At 41.4% G+C, this 16,988-nt stretch overlaps 1 protein-coding gene across 1 annotated transcript in view; it reads left to right on the forward strand.

Moving 5' to 3' along the window:
• KSR2 (kinase suppressor of ras 2) overlaps nucleotides 1-16,988 on the forward strand; it is an 869,756-nt gene that overhangs the window by 575,603 nt on the left and 277,165 nt on the right. The window contains exons 10-12 of the mRNA XM_069754628.1: nucleotides 1,185-1,353; nucleotides 13,872-13,958; nucleotides 14,446-14,512. Of these exons, the coding sequence (XP_069610729.1) occupies nucleotides 1,185-1,353; nucleotides 13,872-13,958; nucleotides 14,446-14,512 (323 nt within the window). The remainder of the gene's footprint in view (nucleotides 1-1,184; nucleotides 1,354-13,871; nucleotides 13,959-14,445; nucleotides 14,513-16,988) is intronic.

Below are 16,988 nucleotides of genomic sequence, written 5' to 3' on the forward strand. Positions count from 1 at the left end.
TTCACTTGTACCTCGCTTGTTGTATTTTACGAGGGGATCATGACTTTTGCCCATCCTGACATACCTTCATAACCACTGAAGCCCCAAAATTCATATAAAACTTCATTATTCTTTTGCACTTCCATGTAACACCTACAGGAGTCCAGGCAGTTAAGATATAGGGATTTGTTGGACAGTGTTTTCATGCGTTATAGTTATTGATTTCTTTATGTTAAATAATCCAGTAGTGTTTATATAAGGGAAAAGATCAGAATGATCCACAGAGGATCAACTTTTAGTTAAATTTCCTGAAATTTGCAGTTCTATGCAAACTTAAACTCTTTAAGATGCATTTTGAACGGATCACAAATAAGTAATCTAGCACTATTTCCTACTTTTCATCAGAGAACGGGCTAATAATGTTTTGCGTGGTAGCGCCCTACTACCCTACAGCTCTGACATCACATGGTCACATGATCTATCCCGAGAGGATTATGATACCTTGTTCGGTGGTGACCAGTACGTGGGTTATCAGTAGAGCAGAGGAGGGCGCAGGACTGGCAGTTTGTACAGCAGACTTGTATTCCATCCTCAGAATCATCGGGAACCTGGGCTATGCGGATCGTATTAAAGCAAAATATCTCTCTCTTGAACTCTATGCAATTGCAAACTTTCCAGTGACTCAATTCCTGGCAAATTTATTTAATTTGCATCAAATTTTGAGGTAGAATTCGGAAGAGACTTTGACTTTCAAATGATCTGGTCATCTCTAGTAAAGAGCCCAAATGTTTCTGAGTTTAGTAACGCAAACGGAGTATAGGTATAATCTGTTGTGAATACTGGTGGTGACAATTTAATTACTGTGAGAAATTTGTCAAACAACTCCTTATATCTAAGCTTCCCAATGTCTATGAGTGCAAAAAAAGCTTGATTAGGGTCCTGTTAACCACAAGCCCAACAGAATTTTCAGGATGGAAATGGAAATAGTGGTATTAGACCACACTATGTCCTACACAGATCAATAAATACCTATGATCCATCCTGACTTTGCTGGTGTGTATTTATTACAGTACTGTGATGATGACTACGCGGTCATGTTAACCTATACTTATACATCTATGAAGATAAGTTTTGTCCAATGTGTCACTGTGTGTCTGCTCTCCTCTCATCTGCTTCCCAATGTGTTATCTCTTTTGTTTTCCCAGGACCACATTCCAGTGCCCTACCAGCCAGATTCCAGCAGCAACCCTTCCTCTACGACATCCTCCACACCGTCCTCACCTGCTCCTCCGCTTCCCCCCAGCGCCACCCCACCCTCTCCTCTCCACCCATCCCCACAATGCACCCGCCAGCAGAAGCCGTTCAACTTATCAGGTACCAAAGCCCCCCGGGACAGACAAAGAGCTTCAGAACCTAATTCTGTGCTATATTACGGACACAGGAAAGGTTACATTAGTTATGTCACATATGAGGGGGTTCTGGTGTTCTCAGTAAATATCAATAAACGTTGGCTGGAGCATTGGAGGGCAGATTGTCTTTATACAACCCTATAGATAGCTCTATGGACATAATACCTACATAATGATGTATGCATGTATCCCGCATATCCTTCTCACAGCTCAGCCTGTGTGACTGTATATATGACTATTAGACCTTTTGTTTTACAGCAATAAAACTAAGAGTCCCCCAATAACCAACAGATTACCAGCTAGTCTGCTTGTATATGTCTGGTGATACTTTGTAAAACTTAAGGCTACTTTAATATTGGTGATTATTAGCCTTTAAAATTATGTATTGTATTATTTTTTAAAATGTTATCAAATATCTCTATTTGCCAACGATTGTATGATTATTATTATCATCATCACGTTTGTAAAAATATAATAATATCTGACATACTGACAAATTAGTAAATCTTATCTTATTGTGACTCCTGTACATTTAGTATCCCGCTTCATAATGCAGGAAATAGTCAATATGTCAGGTCAAATCTTCAATGTGAGCAGCTCAGGTGCCGAAATAACAACTAACTGGACCAAGCTCATCTCAGTCAAAAATGTGGGTGTCTTGTGCATTTCTATTGAGCTGTCAGGTTAGATGCTCTTCACATTAGTGTTGGAGGCTCTATGGTCATTATCTAAATTTGTGAAATTTAATGAGAAGCTCTGGGGAGGGATAGAAGTGCACACAAAATAGGGCAATACCACCTGGTAAAGGATACGTATAAGCGATGGCAGCGTGCGCCTGACGGTATCTTGTACAGGTACCACTCCTATAGAAGCGAAGAAAGCCACTGCTGCTCCGTGGCTGAAGGAAATGGTTCTTCCAGATGTATAAAGGCAAAAATGGACTGTCACGTTTAGGGTATAAAACCCAAGTGTGCAGGGTATAACAACTGGTTTCTATACCTTGAGAAAGGCACTGGTCTGGCGCAGAAAAGCGTTGGTATTAATAAAAACTGATTTGGAATATGAAAACTCTTCATTCCCACAGCAGAGCCCGCCTAAATGTGACAGTTTCCGTTTTTGCCAAATTTAATAACAAGAAATAGTCACTCTGAAATTTACTGATTTATATTACTAATTGTAACTAAGGCTACTTTCACACTAGCGTCGGATTCGGCCCGTCGCATTGCGTCGGGCCGAGATTCCGACGCTAGCGTTTGTTGTGCCGCACAACGGGTGCAGCGGATGCATTTCTCCGGCGCATCCGCTGCCCCATTGTGAGGTGTGGGGGCGGAATTCCGGCCGCGCATGCGCGGTCGGAAAAAGCGGTCCGTCGGCTGCAAAAAACGCTACATATAACGTTTTTTGCTCTCGGCGGTCCGCCACAACACGGCGCAACCGCAACTTTGCAGGATGCGTTTTTTCCCCTAAACGACGCATTGCGACGTATTAAAAAAACGCTGGTGTGAAAGTAGCCTAATACACATTGGAAATAGGGAGTTTATTTTTAGTAATATTCAATGATTTCATATTTTTATAGTAACATTTGATGTGGCCAGCAATCCAAGGTATTATTGCTACACTTAATAACCTTTCAGCCAGTTATTCAATATTTTGTCTGTGAATTTCTGTTGCCAAAGTTTTGCAGTGTAAAAAATAGTTATAATTTATATTCTCCTTCTTAAGTCTTTTTAAGATTATTTTTTTCCCCAACATTACCTTCCAGCCTAATTTCTGATCTTACTGTGATAGCCTGCATTCTGCAATTATAGTAATTAAATTAGGCACTGTGCATATAGGACACTGCTGGAAAACTAGGTAGTACTAGGTGCTCATAGAAGGTTTATTTCTGAGTCGACTGATTTTGTTAGAAACCCTGCGGCTGAGAATGTGTAAAGAAATAAGTAAAGACCTGTTTTTAAGAAAGTCATTCAACTTTTTATGTAGATTTTATCTATTTATAAACGTAATGGCACATTTCACCTTAAAGATAACCTGACTGATGATACATGCTGTCTGATCCATGGACACTGCAGCGTTTCAGAGTCAAACATACCTGGCTAAGATCATTCAGCCACTGCCTGATAGATTCTGCCCACAGATTGAGCAAGATTCATCAGCTGTCAGGTTCTCTTTAAGGCCGGCGTCACACTCAGCGTATAAAAATACGGTCCGTAATTTACGGACGTAATACGCAGAAAAGTCCCCAAAATAGTGGTCCGTATCTCCTCCATAGGCAGGGTGTGTCAGCGTATTTTGCGCATGGCATCCTCCGTATGTAATCCGTATGGCATCCATACTGCGAGATTTTCTCGCAGGCTTGAAAAACCGACATACGGACATACAATGGATCCATGTTCTCAAAAAGTCGTAAAAGCATAAATACTGTCTATATATATATACCGGTATGTCAGTGAGACACATAAATATATATATATATATATATATTAATATATCATACAGCGCTAGATAGCTTAAAAGCCGGTAATTCAATTGCCGGCTTTTGCCATCTCCTTCCTAAACCCGACATGATATGAGACCTGGTTTACATACAGTAAACCATCTCATATCCCTTTTTTTTGCATATTCCACACTACTAATGTTAGTAGTGTGTATGTGCAAAATTTGGGCACAGCTATTAAGTTAAAGGGTTAAATCGCGGGAAAAATTGGCGTGGGCTCCCGCGCAATTTTCTCCGCCAGAATGGTAAAGCCAGTGACTGAGGGCAGATATTAATAGCCTGTAGAGGGTCCATGGTTATTGCCCCCCCCCCCCCGGCTAAAAACATATGCCCCCAGCCACCCCAGAAAAGGCACATCTGGAAGATGCGCCTATTCTGGCACTTGGCCACTCTCTTCCCATTCCCGTGTAGCGGTGGATATGGGATAATGAAGGGTTAATGCCACCATGCTATTGTAAGGTGACATTAAGCCAAATTAATAATGGAGAGGCGTCAATTATGACACCTATCTATTATTAATCCAATTGTATGAAATGGTTAAAAAACACACATTATTACAAAGTCTTTTAATGAAATAAAAACACAGGTTGTTTACTGTATGTAAACCATGTCTCATATCATGACGGGTTTGGGAAGGAGATAGCAAAAGCCGGCAATTGAATTACCGGCTTTTAAGCTATCTAGCGCTGTATGAAATATTAATATATATACATATATGTGTCTCACTGACATATATATATATATATATATATATACCCCTATACTATGTGTAGACATTTATTTTAGCTATTCTATTCTAACCTTTCAGTGTGACATTACTGTACACCACACTGAATTGCCAGCTTTTCTAGAGAACACCGCTGCATATTTCTCGCAAGTCACACTGCTGGTCCGTGTGTAATCCGTATTTTTCTGGCCCCCATAGACTTTCATTGGCGTATTTTTTGCACAATATGGTGACAAACGCAGCATGCTGAGATTTTCTACGGCCGTAGAACACCGTATAATACGGATCAGTAAAATACGGCTGATAGGAGCTGAGGCATAGGGAAGCATTGTACCGTATGCAATCCGTATTTTCAGCACCTCTCTTACGTCCGTAAAACACAGTAGTGTGACGCCGGCCTCATAAATGTACTGTGGCTATTCGACACATAGTGGATGGAAGATAAACCTGGAGTAATGCTTTAGTACATATAGGACTAAATGGGGTTAGTCGGCCATGACAGGTTGATTATGAGCAGCTGAATGACTGCTTACCATATCTCCATCCCTGGTTGTGGTTCACTTTGTAAAATGAGACTTGTATGTCTCACATATGTCTGTGTGTATGGAGGTGTGCAGATCTCCTGGATTGAGTGCCTTTGCTAAAGGACTAAGAAGCTGGACTCCAAGCCAGGTGGGCTAACCACCACTATTGTGTGGAATCTTTGCTTTATGTTTTTACTTGATACCAGACAAAGGTTGTATTTGAGTTTCCTGTGATGTGATTTAATAAATAAATGAGCCGGAATTAGAAACAGTTCCTGTGAAACCTATGATCACCCCTAACTGAGTAGCAGTGTTACAAATATCAAATAGGCAAACATGATGTAACTGGTTCTTCAGCTTCATAAATACTATTTTCCAGTGTAAGTTCTGAGTTGTAGGGGTTGACAAATTGCAACACTGAAAACTGTTCACAACCCTATCTGTAATTATGAATCTATCTACAGTACTTAAAGGGCTGTTCCCACAATGGCATTTAAAAAAAAAGCACAGAATTTCCATGACTGTTGTTAACTTACAGTACAAGCCTCTGCCTTTTTGCCAATTTTCATCCCCTTCTGCCCCTTTATACATTCAGCCTCACAGAACTGAATGAGTGGTTCTCTTGTTATCTGCTAAAACTAAAATCTCTAGGAGCACCCTGCTTCTTCTCAGGGCTGCAGGCCCCTCAATTTGCTGTCTTGTATGACTCCTGATAGAGATACTTAGAGGTCAATATAGACAATTTTTATTTTATTAGTTTTATTTATATGGAAGAGGTGACTTTTATAATTTAGTGACTGTGACACACTGATTTGAGTTGTGCTATAATCTGGCTGTCAAATGTTTTCATTAGACCACGGTCACACATTCAGTATTTGGTCAGTATTTTACATCAGTATTTGTAAGCCAAGAAGTGAAACAGTCAGAGGAAAAATATAATAGAAATGTGCATTTTTCATTCACTCCTGGTTTTGGCTTACAATTATTGATGTAAAATACGCGTGAGACAGAACGACGGATAGGTGAGGGATATTATTGTTTTTAATTTTTGTTTTATTACAGAAGATGAGGGCTTCCGTGGAATAGGCGTTACGTGAGTATTACTGTGTTTGCTATTTTTAAAAAAAAAAGTAAGTGTGCTTTTTTATATTTCTAATAAAATACTTTATTCTGGCTTTGTGTTTATTTACCATACAACTATAGCATTAGTAATGGATAGGTGTTATAAACGCCACTCTATTTCTAATGCGTGGGCTTGATGACACCGGACAATATAAATATGACATCAAACCCACAAATATTAACTCCACTAGCCACCGCTACATGGCAAGTGGGAAGAGCTGGGCAAAGTTCCAGAATTGGCACAGCTAATAGATGTGCCTTTTCTGGGTGGCTGTGGGCTGCTATTTTTAGGCTGGGGGGGCCAATATCCATGGCCCCTTACCAGCCTGAGAATACCAGTCCCAAGCTGTTTGCTTTAGCAAGGCTTGATGTCAAAATGCGGGGGACCCCATGCAGTTTTTTAAAAGTATTTATTTAATTAATTAAAAAATATGGTGTGGGGACCGCTCTATTTTTGATAATCAGCCTTGCTGAAGCTGACAGCTCTGAGTTTTGCCTGGCTGGTTATAAAAAAAATGGAAAAACACACCATTTTGTTGTTTTAATTATTTATTTACAGCCCAGAAGCCGGCTAATGAATACTCTCATCAGCCGCTTCTACTCTCACTGTTATTAGCGGTAGGCGGTGCCAGATGAGAGCAGCAGTAGTTTCATCAGCTGACACCAGTGACTGGAGGTAAACTTATGCCTCCGATCTCAGCTGAGCGCTCACACTATCTTTTGACACCGTTGCTCTCTGACTGGTGGGGATTATTTCACCGCCGATCAGAAGCGGTGTTTGCCACCGCACCGACATGCAGATGACAGCGTGACAAACACTCGTTGTTTGGGCAGCCAAACCCGAACAGTAAAACGGACTTCCTGGTGATGTCCGTGTTCGGTGTCCATGCCCAAACAGTAGGTGTTCGGTGCGGACGCTAAACTTTACTGTTTGGGTTCGCCCATTTCTAGAGATATGGCAACAGAAAGGCTGCAATACTGGCACTTTGATTTTTTAAATATTTTTTTCCTATTAAGTATGTACACACATTGGAGAGGAAACTGATTAGAAATTCTCATAATCCTCGGCAAAAATTCAAAACTCTTCAAAAAATTGTAGTTTCTTCTCAGTTTCATGTAAAAAAGCTAAAAAAAGACTCTGTGTACTGTGGTAGTTCACTCACGTGGTGCCACAGAGAGGTTTGAAAAACTGGGTACACCGTCTCTTTAAGTCCTTGTTGGTTTATTATCAGGCAGCATAAACCAACTCATGGAAGCAAAACCGGTACAAACAAGCAAAAAGGAAAAAAGAAACAACAATGCTGCAACACTGTCTGTATGTTGCGGGCGGCACCCCGCTCTGGAGCAGCACAGGTTCAATCTGTGCCCAACAAGCCTCAAAGCCTCTGGAGACTCCTTTCTCCTGTCTAGCTGAACACTGACTGCCTGTAGAACTCGGTTATTTAAACCTAAGCCTGTGATTTCCATCATGTGGCTGATCACATGATCAATATATAAGAATAAACGCGTGCACAGCCATTAGAGAGGTGCCAGAGTAGGTGCCAATACCATGAATAATAGCAAAAAACTCGGCACTCAGACTTAACTTAATCAGATAAAGTGATTTAATGGTGTCCACGGTAAATAACAGAAGAAACGCTTCGGTCCTATAGCCGGACCTTCATCAGTCACAATATTTGATCATGAACAGAAGTTAGTGGACCCGAAAGATTATGGGTTTTCATTAAGGTCATAGATATAGGTGGACACAGCCAGTGGTATGGTATGGTCGCACTGACTTGCGGTGGATACCGCTTCCTCCACTGACCAGGACACGCAGGCTCTATACTACAGAAGGCAATACCACCGAACTTATTCCCCTGAGACACTGGCTGTGTCCACCTATATCTATGACCTTAATGAAAACCCATAATCTTTCGTGTCCACAAACTTCTGTTCACAATCAAATATTGTGACTGATGAAGGTCCGGCTGTAGGACCGAAATGTTTCTTCTGTTATTTACCGTGGACACCATTAACACTAGGACTACTGGACTCGTGACCCCGAATAGAACTACTGAAGTGCAAGTAGTCAAAATTACTATACCAGTAGTCCTAGTATTAAATCACTTTATCGGATTAAGTTAAGTCTGAGAGCCGAGTTTTTAGCTATTATTCATGATCACTTGATCAAGACCTCACGTAGGTCCTGGCAGGTCTGCCCGGGAGATAAAGTGGACCCTCTTCCACCCGCTCTATGAGTGTTCACATAAAACCAGCCCTTTTATGTAACTTAACCCTCTCAACACATAGTGTGCTGGAGAAAAAATACTTTGGTTTCATATCACTGATGCCGTTAAGCGCAGTGACACATATTTCCCTTCTACCACTCTGCCAGTGACTCTGTCACATATTCCCCCCCCTCTGCCCAAAGCCGGGGGGTTTGGCACCTTCACTCGCTAGGCAGGGGAGTCTGGACAGGGCATCTGCATTCCCGTGCAACTTTCCAGCCCTATGTTCTATGTGAAAGCTGAACTCTTGAAGGCTCAAGAAAAATCTCATCACTCGATCATTCTTTCCCTTCTTTTCCCTCAACCACCTCAGAGGGGCATGGTCAGACACCAGCTTGAACCTACGGCATAGCAGGTAGTACCTCAGGGTATCCACGGCCAATTTTATGGACAAGCACTCCTTGTCGACAATTGCATAGTTTTTCTCACACAAAGAAGGCTTCCTGCTCAGATACATGATGGGATGCTCTTCCCCATTCACCTCCTGAGACAGCATAGCTCCCAAGCCGACTTCTGACACATCTGTCTGGACAATTAACTTCTTGGTGAAGTCTGGTGCGAACAGAACTGGATGCTTACTTAGAGCCTGCTTCAGCTTCTGGAACGCCATCTCCATCTCTTCAGACCACTTAACTAGTGTCGACCTTGTGCCTTGAAAGAGGTCCATCAATGGCGCGGCAATCATGGCGAACCTTGGGATAAACCATGGGTAGTAACCCACAATTCCAAGAAATGCTCTCACTTCTCAATTGCTTCTTAGATAGTGGTTGTGGCCATTTTTGGATTGCCTCAATCTTGTTTATCTGGGGCTTGATCACTCCCCTCCTGACGGCATAGCCTAGGTATTTGGCCTCTTCCTTTCCCACAGCACATTTCTTTGGATTGATGATGAACCCTGCATTCCTCAACGCATCCAGAACAGCCTGTACCTTTAGACAGATGTCTACCCCAGTCTGAGCTGAAGACCACAATGTCATCCAGATAGGTGGACGCATACTTCTTATGCGGAGACAGCACTCGATCCATAGCCCTCTGAAAGGTTGGTGGGGCCCCTTGTAAACCAAAACGTATCCTGGTGTATTGGAAACAACCATCAGGTGTCGAGAAAGCTGTCTTCTCCTTAGCACTCTGTGCCATGGGGATCTGCCAATAGCCCTTCATCAGGTTCGTCCACCCGGGGCATCGGATACGCATCCGATTTAGAGACATTGTTCAGTTTGCAGTAATCATTGCAGAAACGCCACCCTTCGTCGGGTTTGGCAAGAGGACTATGGGACTTGACCATCCACTTTTCAACTCCTCGATCACCCCAAGGTCCAACATCCTCTTCACCTCATTGGCTATTATGTCCTGACGTGCTTCGGGAATTCAATATGGCCTGAAGTTCACATGAGGCTCCGTCAACACATCATGTTCTGTCACCTACGTAGGCCCAGGAATCTCGGAGAACAGGTCACAATTTTGCTGCAACAGTTCCCGATACTATAGTATCTGCACCAGTGTGAGAGACTCTGCAACTGTGATGTCGTCCACTGTGGCTTGGCGATTGGTACTTAGGCAAGGGGTTTCCAGCAATTCCCGTTCTCGCCATGGCTTGAGCAAGTTCATGTGGCATATTTTGTGCAGATTCCTTCGGCCTGGCTGGTGTACTTTGTAATTTACTTAGCTCAGCTTCTCCACAACCTCGTATGGGCCTTGCTACTTTGCTAGGAACTTGCTCTCTACTGTGGGGATAAGCACTAGCACGCAGTTGCCGGGCTGGAACTGCCTCACTCTCGCTGTACACCCTTGCCTGGGCTTCCTGTGCCTGCAGAAGATGCTCCTTCACGATTGGCATCACCTTCGCCATCCTCTCTTGCAACTGGGCGACATGCTCTATGATGCTCCGGTATGCCGTGATCTCAGCTTCCCATGTTTTCTTAGCAATGTCCAAGAGCCCTCTCGGATGTTGACCATACAGGAGCTCGAATAGTGAGAAGCCAGTAGAGCTGCAATCATTTGTTCACTTCTTCTGTATTTAACAGTACTATTTTATTGCAGTATATAGACAAAATTATGTTCTCTTATTAAGACTATAAAAATTGCTCTAGGCCTGAGGACTATAATATAGAAGCAGACCTTTTGGTGGAGGAAATTGCTCTAGGCCTGAGGACTATAATTTAGAAGCAGACATTTTGGTGGAGAAATTTGAATAGAAATTGCTCTAGGCCTGACGACTATAATATAGAAGCAGACCTTTTGGTGGAGAAATTTCAATATAAGGGTTATGATGATAATTCTTGATAGAAACCAAAAGACACGTTGGAAGTTATTAACGAGAAAGACTGTTAATGCAGAAGGATAAAAAAGACAAAAAAGAGAACAACAGAGAAGGATGGGGAAACTATGAAATTCCAATTATGATAAAATATATTTCCAACAGTAGACTGTTAAACAAGATTGTTAATAAACATTGGAATATCCTGAAGGAGGACAAGGTAATTGGACAACTACTACCAATGCGTCCAAGATTCGGTTATAAAAGGGCAAATAATTTGGGAAACATAATAGCCCTTACGATCTGTAGACCTTTGAAGACAACCAATTCCCTCTTACCACAACAAACCAATGTTTTTTTTCCCTGCAAAAAATGCTTACCATGCAAAAAATTGGGCACTAAAAAACAGACTTCAATCTCATACCAATCATCAGTGATCAATATTAAGGATTTTATCACCTGCTCCACTAAAGGTATAATTTATGGCTTAACTTGTCCCTGTGTGAAATATATAGGCCGGACCATACGCCCAATGCATGTGAGGATCAGAGAACATTTGCGCAATATTCATAATAAGTTCATGGGACATCCTTTATCCCAACATTTTGCGAAACATCATGGGGGTTCATTAAAGGATACGGTGGTCACTGGACTTAAAATAGTTACAAGAGACTGGAGTGGAGGTAACTTTATTCATCAAATGTCTCGCGAAGAAATGAAATATATATTTGAGGTGAATACCTTTGCACCAAATGGTCTAAATAGCGAAATAGAGTTGTTCGCTTTTAACCAATAAGTAGGCAGAAATAATTACAGCATCTTATAAAAGGCACACACTATGCACACAGAACCATCCCTGAGGAAGGAATCAGTGATTCCGAAACGCGTAGGATATTGTGGTCCTGTGTGCGCCCTGTAGCCAGTCACGTGTAGTGATCACGTGTCAGTGACGTCACGCAAGGTCCAGCACCTTGCCAGTGTTAGGGTTGGCGGAACGCACCGAATATATTTATTAAGTGAGATTTGTGCGTTCGCAACCCGGGATCCACCGTGCAGGAAAGAACCTGCTGCTAAGTGAATGGCGGCACTATATGGCGGTATGAACCAGCTCTGTTAGCTTCACAGAGCAACCGAGAAGGCAAAGCTCTGTGCCCTGTTAGACTTTCACAGAGGCACAGGCTAACCACCCAAATGAGAGCAGTCAGTGGTCATGCATGCACACAAAACTCCTCGCTGGAGGTGCCAGTATTCTAGGGGCTTATTTCAGCCGGGTCCCTGAACACACACAAACACAAACTCCTTGCCGGAGGTGCCAGCATTCTAGGGGCTTATTTCAGCCGGGTCCCTGAACACATGCAAACACATGACCACACTGGCGCAAAGCACATAACATAAGAAGATACTAGCGCATGGTCGTGCGGCCATGCGAGCCTTAAATAGTTGCAGCACGTACAGGACCTTTCAAAGGAGAACCAATGGAATTGCTGCAGTACCTGAGCATGTGACCCTAGATCTCCACTGAGAGATCATGCCCTGGGCATGCTCAGTGTGTGCAAAGCAGGACTTAGTCCTAGCACCTACAGGACCTTCCAAGAAGGACCAATGGAAGTTGCTGCAGTACCTGAGCATGTGACCCTAGATCTCCACTGAGAGATCTTTCTCTGGGCATGCTCAATGTGTGCAAAGCAGGACTTAGTCCCAGAAAAGCCTGCTCACCGCAGATCAGTGCAGGGTACAATAGCAGAGCCTGGAGAGGCAGCAGTAACCCTTTGCACAGTATCAGTCTCAGTAAGACGCTGGGAGCTACGTCTCCGCTGAGCAGGCTCCACTGTGGCCAATGCAGAATGGGAGACTGCAGCAGACACGGATCGAGATTCCCCCTGTGCAGCAGAGGAAACTCGACTCCTAACAGCCGGTTCCATTTTTTGGTTTGAGCTACTACTGCTAGTGCACGGCAGATTTGGATTCTCTAAGGGGTACGCTAGTCACTGGCCGGCACAGGCGTCCCCTACACAACTATCTACCATTCATCATTCTCCAACATCTGGCATTTTTTGATAAAAAACCCAAACAAGAAACCGGACACACTCTATACATTGTATAGTAAAAAGGACCTTTTCCGGACACAGCAGGCATAGTTTGAATACAGTCTCAAACACCGTAGTAATTATTTATTAACATCTATCAGGCTATTAATACAGAGTCAAAACGGTGTTTTATGTATTTATGTTTTTAACTGAATTTTTAGCGCAAATATTTAAGACATTCTCTTTGACATTGTGTATTTCTCGGACGAACAGAGTGGTTTCGTCCTTATATTTGCTGCAATTAATTTCAGGTGTTAGTGCAGCGCCTTCTGGTTTATTGTGTATTTACATTCTTATTAAGACTAGCCACATAAATAAGATGACAGCTATGGGGGCTTTCCACAGACCCACGTTATCATAACCCATTGATATTTTACGATTGCTATGGAGGACCGATGGGAGCCAGAGTGAGCACGCAAACACTTAATTTGAATGCTGCTATCAGAACTAGTTATTGTTAACAGCATTTTAAAGGTTAAACCATAGCAATCAGAGCAAGCTCCGGTTGCTCCTGTTTTCGGCAGATGGCAGATGTTTAACTTTTAGCATCTCCCAAGTAAGATGCTGGTCCGTCTCCTGAACCTGCTCCATACATGGGGACCCGATGTCGGATACACTATTATGTTGTACGTTCGAGAAAGGATTAATTAGAGCAAAGCTTAACTAAGTCCTATCCTATTCATTTAAGACCTTAGCAAAGCAAGAGGAGAGTCTACAGATTAGTGTCCCTTCTAAACAGAGATCGCTTGGCGATTGGCAGATGGGCTGACTTACTTTGATCAAATTTGTGCAAAAACCTCACATTTTTTACATGTGTAGTAATAGTGGAAACTACGTATATAATGTTTGCAGAGTGCGGTTGCATAATACTTGTTTATATATCTAAATAAGTACAATCCTGAGTATTATCAAATCCTTGAGGATTATAGAAATGTCTGTAAAGCCTAATCAGATAGCCATTATAGAGAACGTTGGCCTGAGATGTCTCTTTTCTTGTAGGGTCGAATAACGCCTCTCATCCATGTACCTCATCTTTGCTGCAAGGTTCTCATTACTACAAGTACAAACAGCAGTTCATATTTCCAGGTAATGTCCTGACTCTATTCATGTTTCTTGTGCAAATCCTTTTTCAATAAAGAAATTACCATTATGGTGACCTCACTGGAAGAGTTGATAATGTTAATTTATGGAAACCTATGGAGCCGAGCTGAGCTCCAGAGTTTCTTGCATAATTCCTTGATCTTGGTGTTGCTTTTGATAAATATTTTAACATCACAGTGTACCTGTGTGGTACAGAATAAAGCTCTATGCTTCGGACGTCCAGCCTTCAATGTTTGATATGTTTCTAGACACTCATTCTACAATGTTATTATATGGCTTGTTTGTTTGGTTTATATCTCCTAATATCTGCTATGGCAGAGATATAATTGTAGATAAAGAGCTGGTATTTTAATAAATATTACAAAATATGTCATTACAATGTTTGTATCCTGTCAATATGGTCACCCTTGTTGAATACTACTTTAGATGTTTTTAGAAGAGTTCTTCTAATCCTGCCTATTATTTCATATAGATGTTGTGCCTGAAGTCCCTCCCCGAGCACCTCAAGTAATCCTTCATCCTGTAAACTCTAATCCAGTGTAAGTGTTCCCTGCAGCTTCCATTCTAATGTTCATGTTGTTAAGAACAGTATTGGAAAGGTAGCAATATTTTTCTTTATCCATAATAATAAAAAAGTAATCTACTGCTTATAATTTACACAATATTATAGTAACCATTTTTATAGTATATATTAATGCAGCTCAGTTGTGAAAGTACAGTTAACTGTTCTTCCAGGGGCAGAACATACCACGTCTACAACTGAGTAAGCTGTACAGGGGCCCATGGGTGAGGGGGGTCCAGTCCTTTCATTTTCTAGTGTACACGCTATTCTTCCCACTCAAGACGTTGCAGAATGTGCTCCAAGGATCTCTTTGTGCTCAATAAATACCTTCGTATATGGTCAATTAATTATTTGCCTTTTTTGAAGTGTGGTCTTTTGTGCAATTCAAACTTACCATTTAGCGTGGCAGACAATTATTGTAGCAGTGAATTACTGCCTGCCCTGCTAAGAATAAAAGTATATTTTCTGCTTAAAGAATTAGCATTCATCTTCTCTACAGTCATGTTGTACTGGTATAAAGAGATCTTTTAGTACTAGTACATCTCTATATACCGTACCTTTATTTAATTGATTATTTAGAAGCAAGATTTTTTTTCCATAAAATTGCAACAAAAACAATGAACAATAGCTATGATTGTCACATTTGTAATTTTCTTTCAATAAACGTCACCAGTCACTGAATAACATTATCATATTTTGTATCACTGTAATTTTAACAAACCGTACAGTACAATGTAAAGAATATTTACCGTGATCAGAAAATGGAGGTAACGAAAATGTTAATAGGGAATTCTCATGTTATTAAACTGCTTTAGTTAGCTAATCAGCATGAAAATAAGCAAATTAACAGTTGACTTTACTTTTTCTATCTGCTATGGTTCTCCTAACAACAGCCTGTTTTCATGGCATATGCATAGAATTTACATTCCATGAGAAGAGTTAACTCCCAACTCCCCGGCCACCTCTCTCTTGAGCCATTTGATTTTTATACAGAAGTGAATTGCTCACCTCTCATAGCTCCTGACAAGCTGCTGTTATAAATCTTGCAAAATCACCAGCTACCACCGTCAGCAGGTCCCCTAATCAAGGCTTTCACTGTTTCACTGTGTACTTGTTTAAATGCACTGGTATATCTATATGTAAATTTAATGAAGCAGTGTAGATGCCAGAATGTGTTAAGCAACACTATAGTTCTACTAATACTGCAGCTCTGCTATTACCATAACTGTCACTGAAGGAAGAGTAACTGCCACACCAGAAACCAGGATTGGAAAGAGACTGGATATCTGTGTGCAGCTGAACATACAAATTGAGAATAAGCCTTTAACAAAAATGTTATGCTTACATACCTTTGTAAAACTAACAAAGTTAATTTTAATCAACATTTAGATCAATAGATCCTTGAATAATAATAATTTCCACGATTGGATGTTTAAAAATAATTTTCCTGTGCTGAGATAATCTTATAAATGTGTCTCTGCTGTGTACTGTGTAATGGTTGTGTCTGATGGTGCAGGAGCATGGTCTGATAGTACCACAGCTCCTGGGCAGGGGAGGAACCAAAACAGTATACAGAAATTTCAGAATGGGATCACAGCTGATTCTTTCTTTTAGGTAAAGCATTGCTTAAAAACAGGCAGTGAATTGCTTTGCCTAACAAAAAGAATCAGCTGTGATCCCTGCCTGTAATGTCTGTATACTCTTTTGCTTCCTCCCCTTCCCAGAAAATGTGGTATTTAGTTTTATTCTAAAATCTATTCATTGAAATGTACTTTTTTCATGTAAAAACCCCTGTAAGAAAATTGGAAGAATATGCCATATGTGCTCAGCTACTCCCCTTCCCTGTGAAGCTCCACTCACTTTGTCTGGAAGGTAGTGGAGCTGACTGCCACTGACTTAAAAATGCCAAATGTTACAATTTGCATATTTCCCAGAGGAGCATTGCGGCTTTAAGTCTCCTCATCTCGACATGCTTAACATGTCACTCTCTGCAAGAAGAAACAATACTTCTTGGATCCCGGTCCGACGCCTTTCACTCAGCCAAACCAGATTTCCACTTTGCACTGACGAGGGGCAGTATCCCAAAACACAGTGTCTGCAAATTGAGATTCTGGTTTGGCTTTTATCCTAAGTCATGTGACGAGGCTCGTTAAAGGGTCAACATTGAGTGTTAGGATTGCTTCTTCCAATAGGTGACACTAGAGTTCTAATCCTCTTCCTCTATGAAGAGACAATTTGCCAATTGATATGTGTAAGCTATAGCAAATTTCAGGGTTCAACCCTCCATCCTACGGATAATTTCATCAACATAATATGACCGGACAACTCATTTTAGTGATTAAAAAACATCATTGAACACCTTTATTGGTTAAGGGGGAATTTAATTTTGAGTAAGTCTTATTGTTTCTGTAGGTAAGCTTATTTTAAGCCTTACGGATTCCAGTTCTTTATAT

The sequence above is a fragment of the Ranitomeya imitator genome, chromosome 1 (assembly GCF_032444005.1).
Source record: "Ranitomeya imitator isolate aRanImi1 chromosome 1, aRanImi1.pri, whole genome shotgun sequence".
NCBI lineage: Eukaryota > Metazoa > Chordata > Amphibia > Anura > Dendrobatidae > Ranitomeya > Ranitomeya imitator.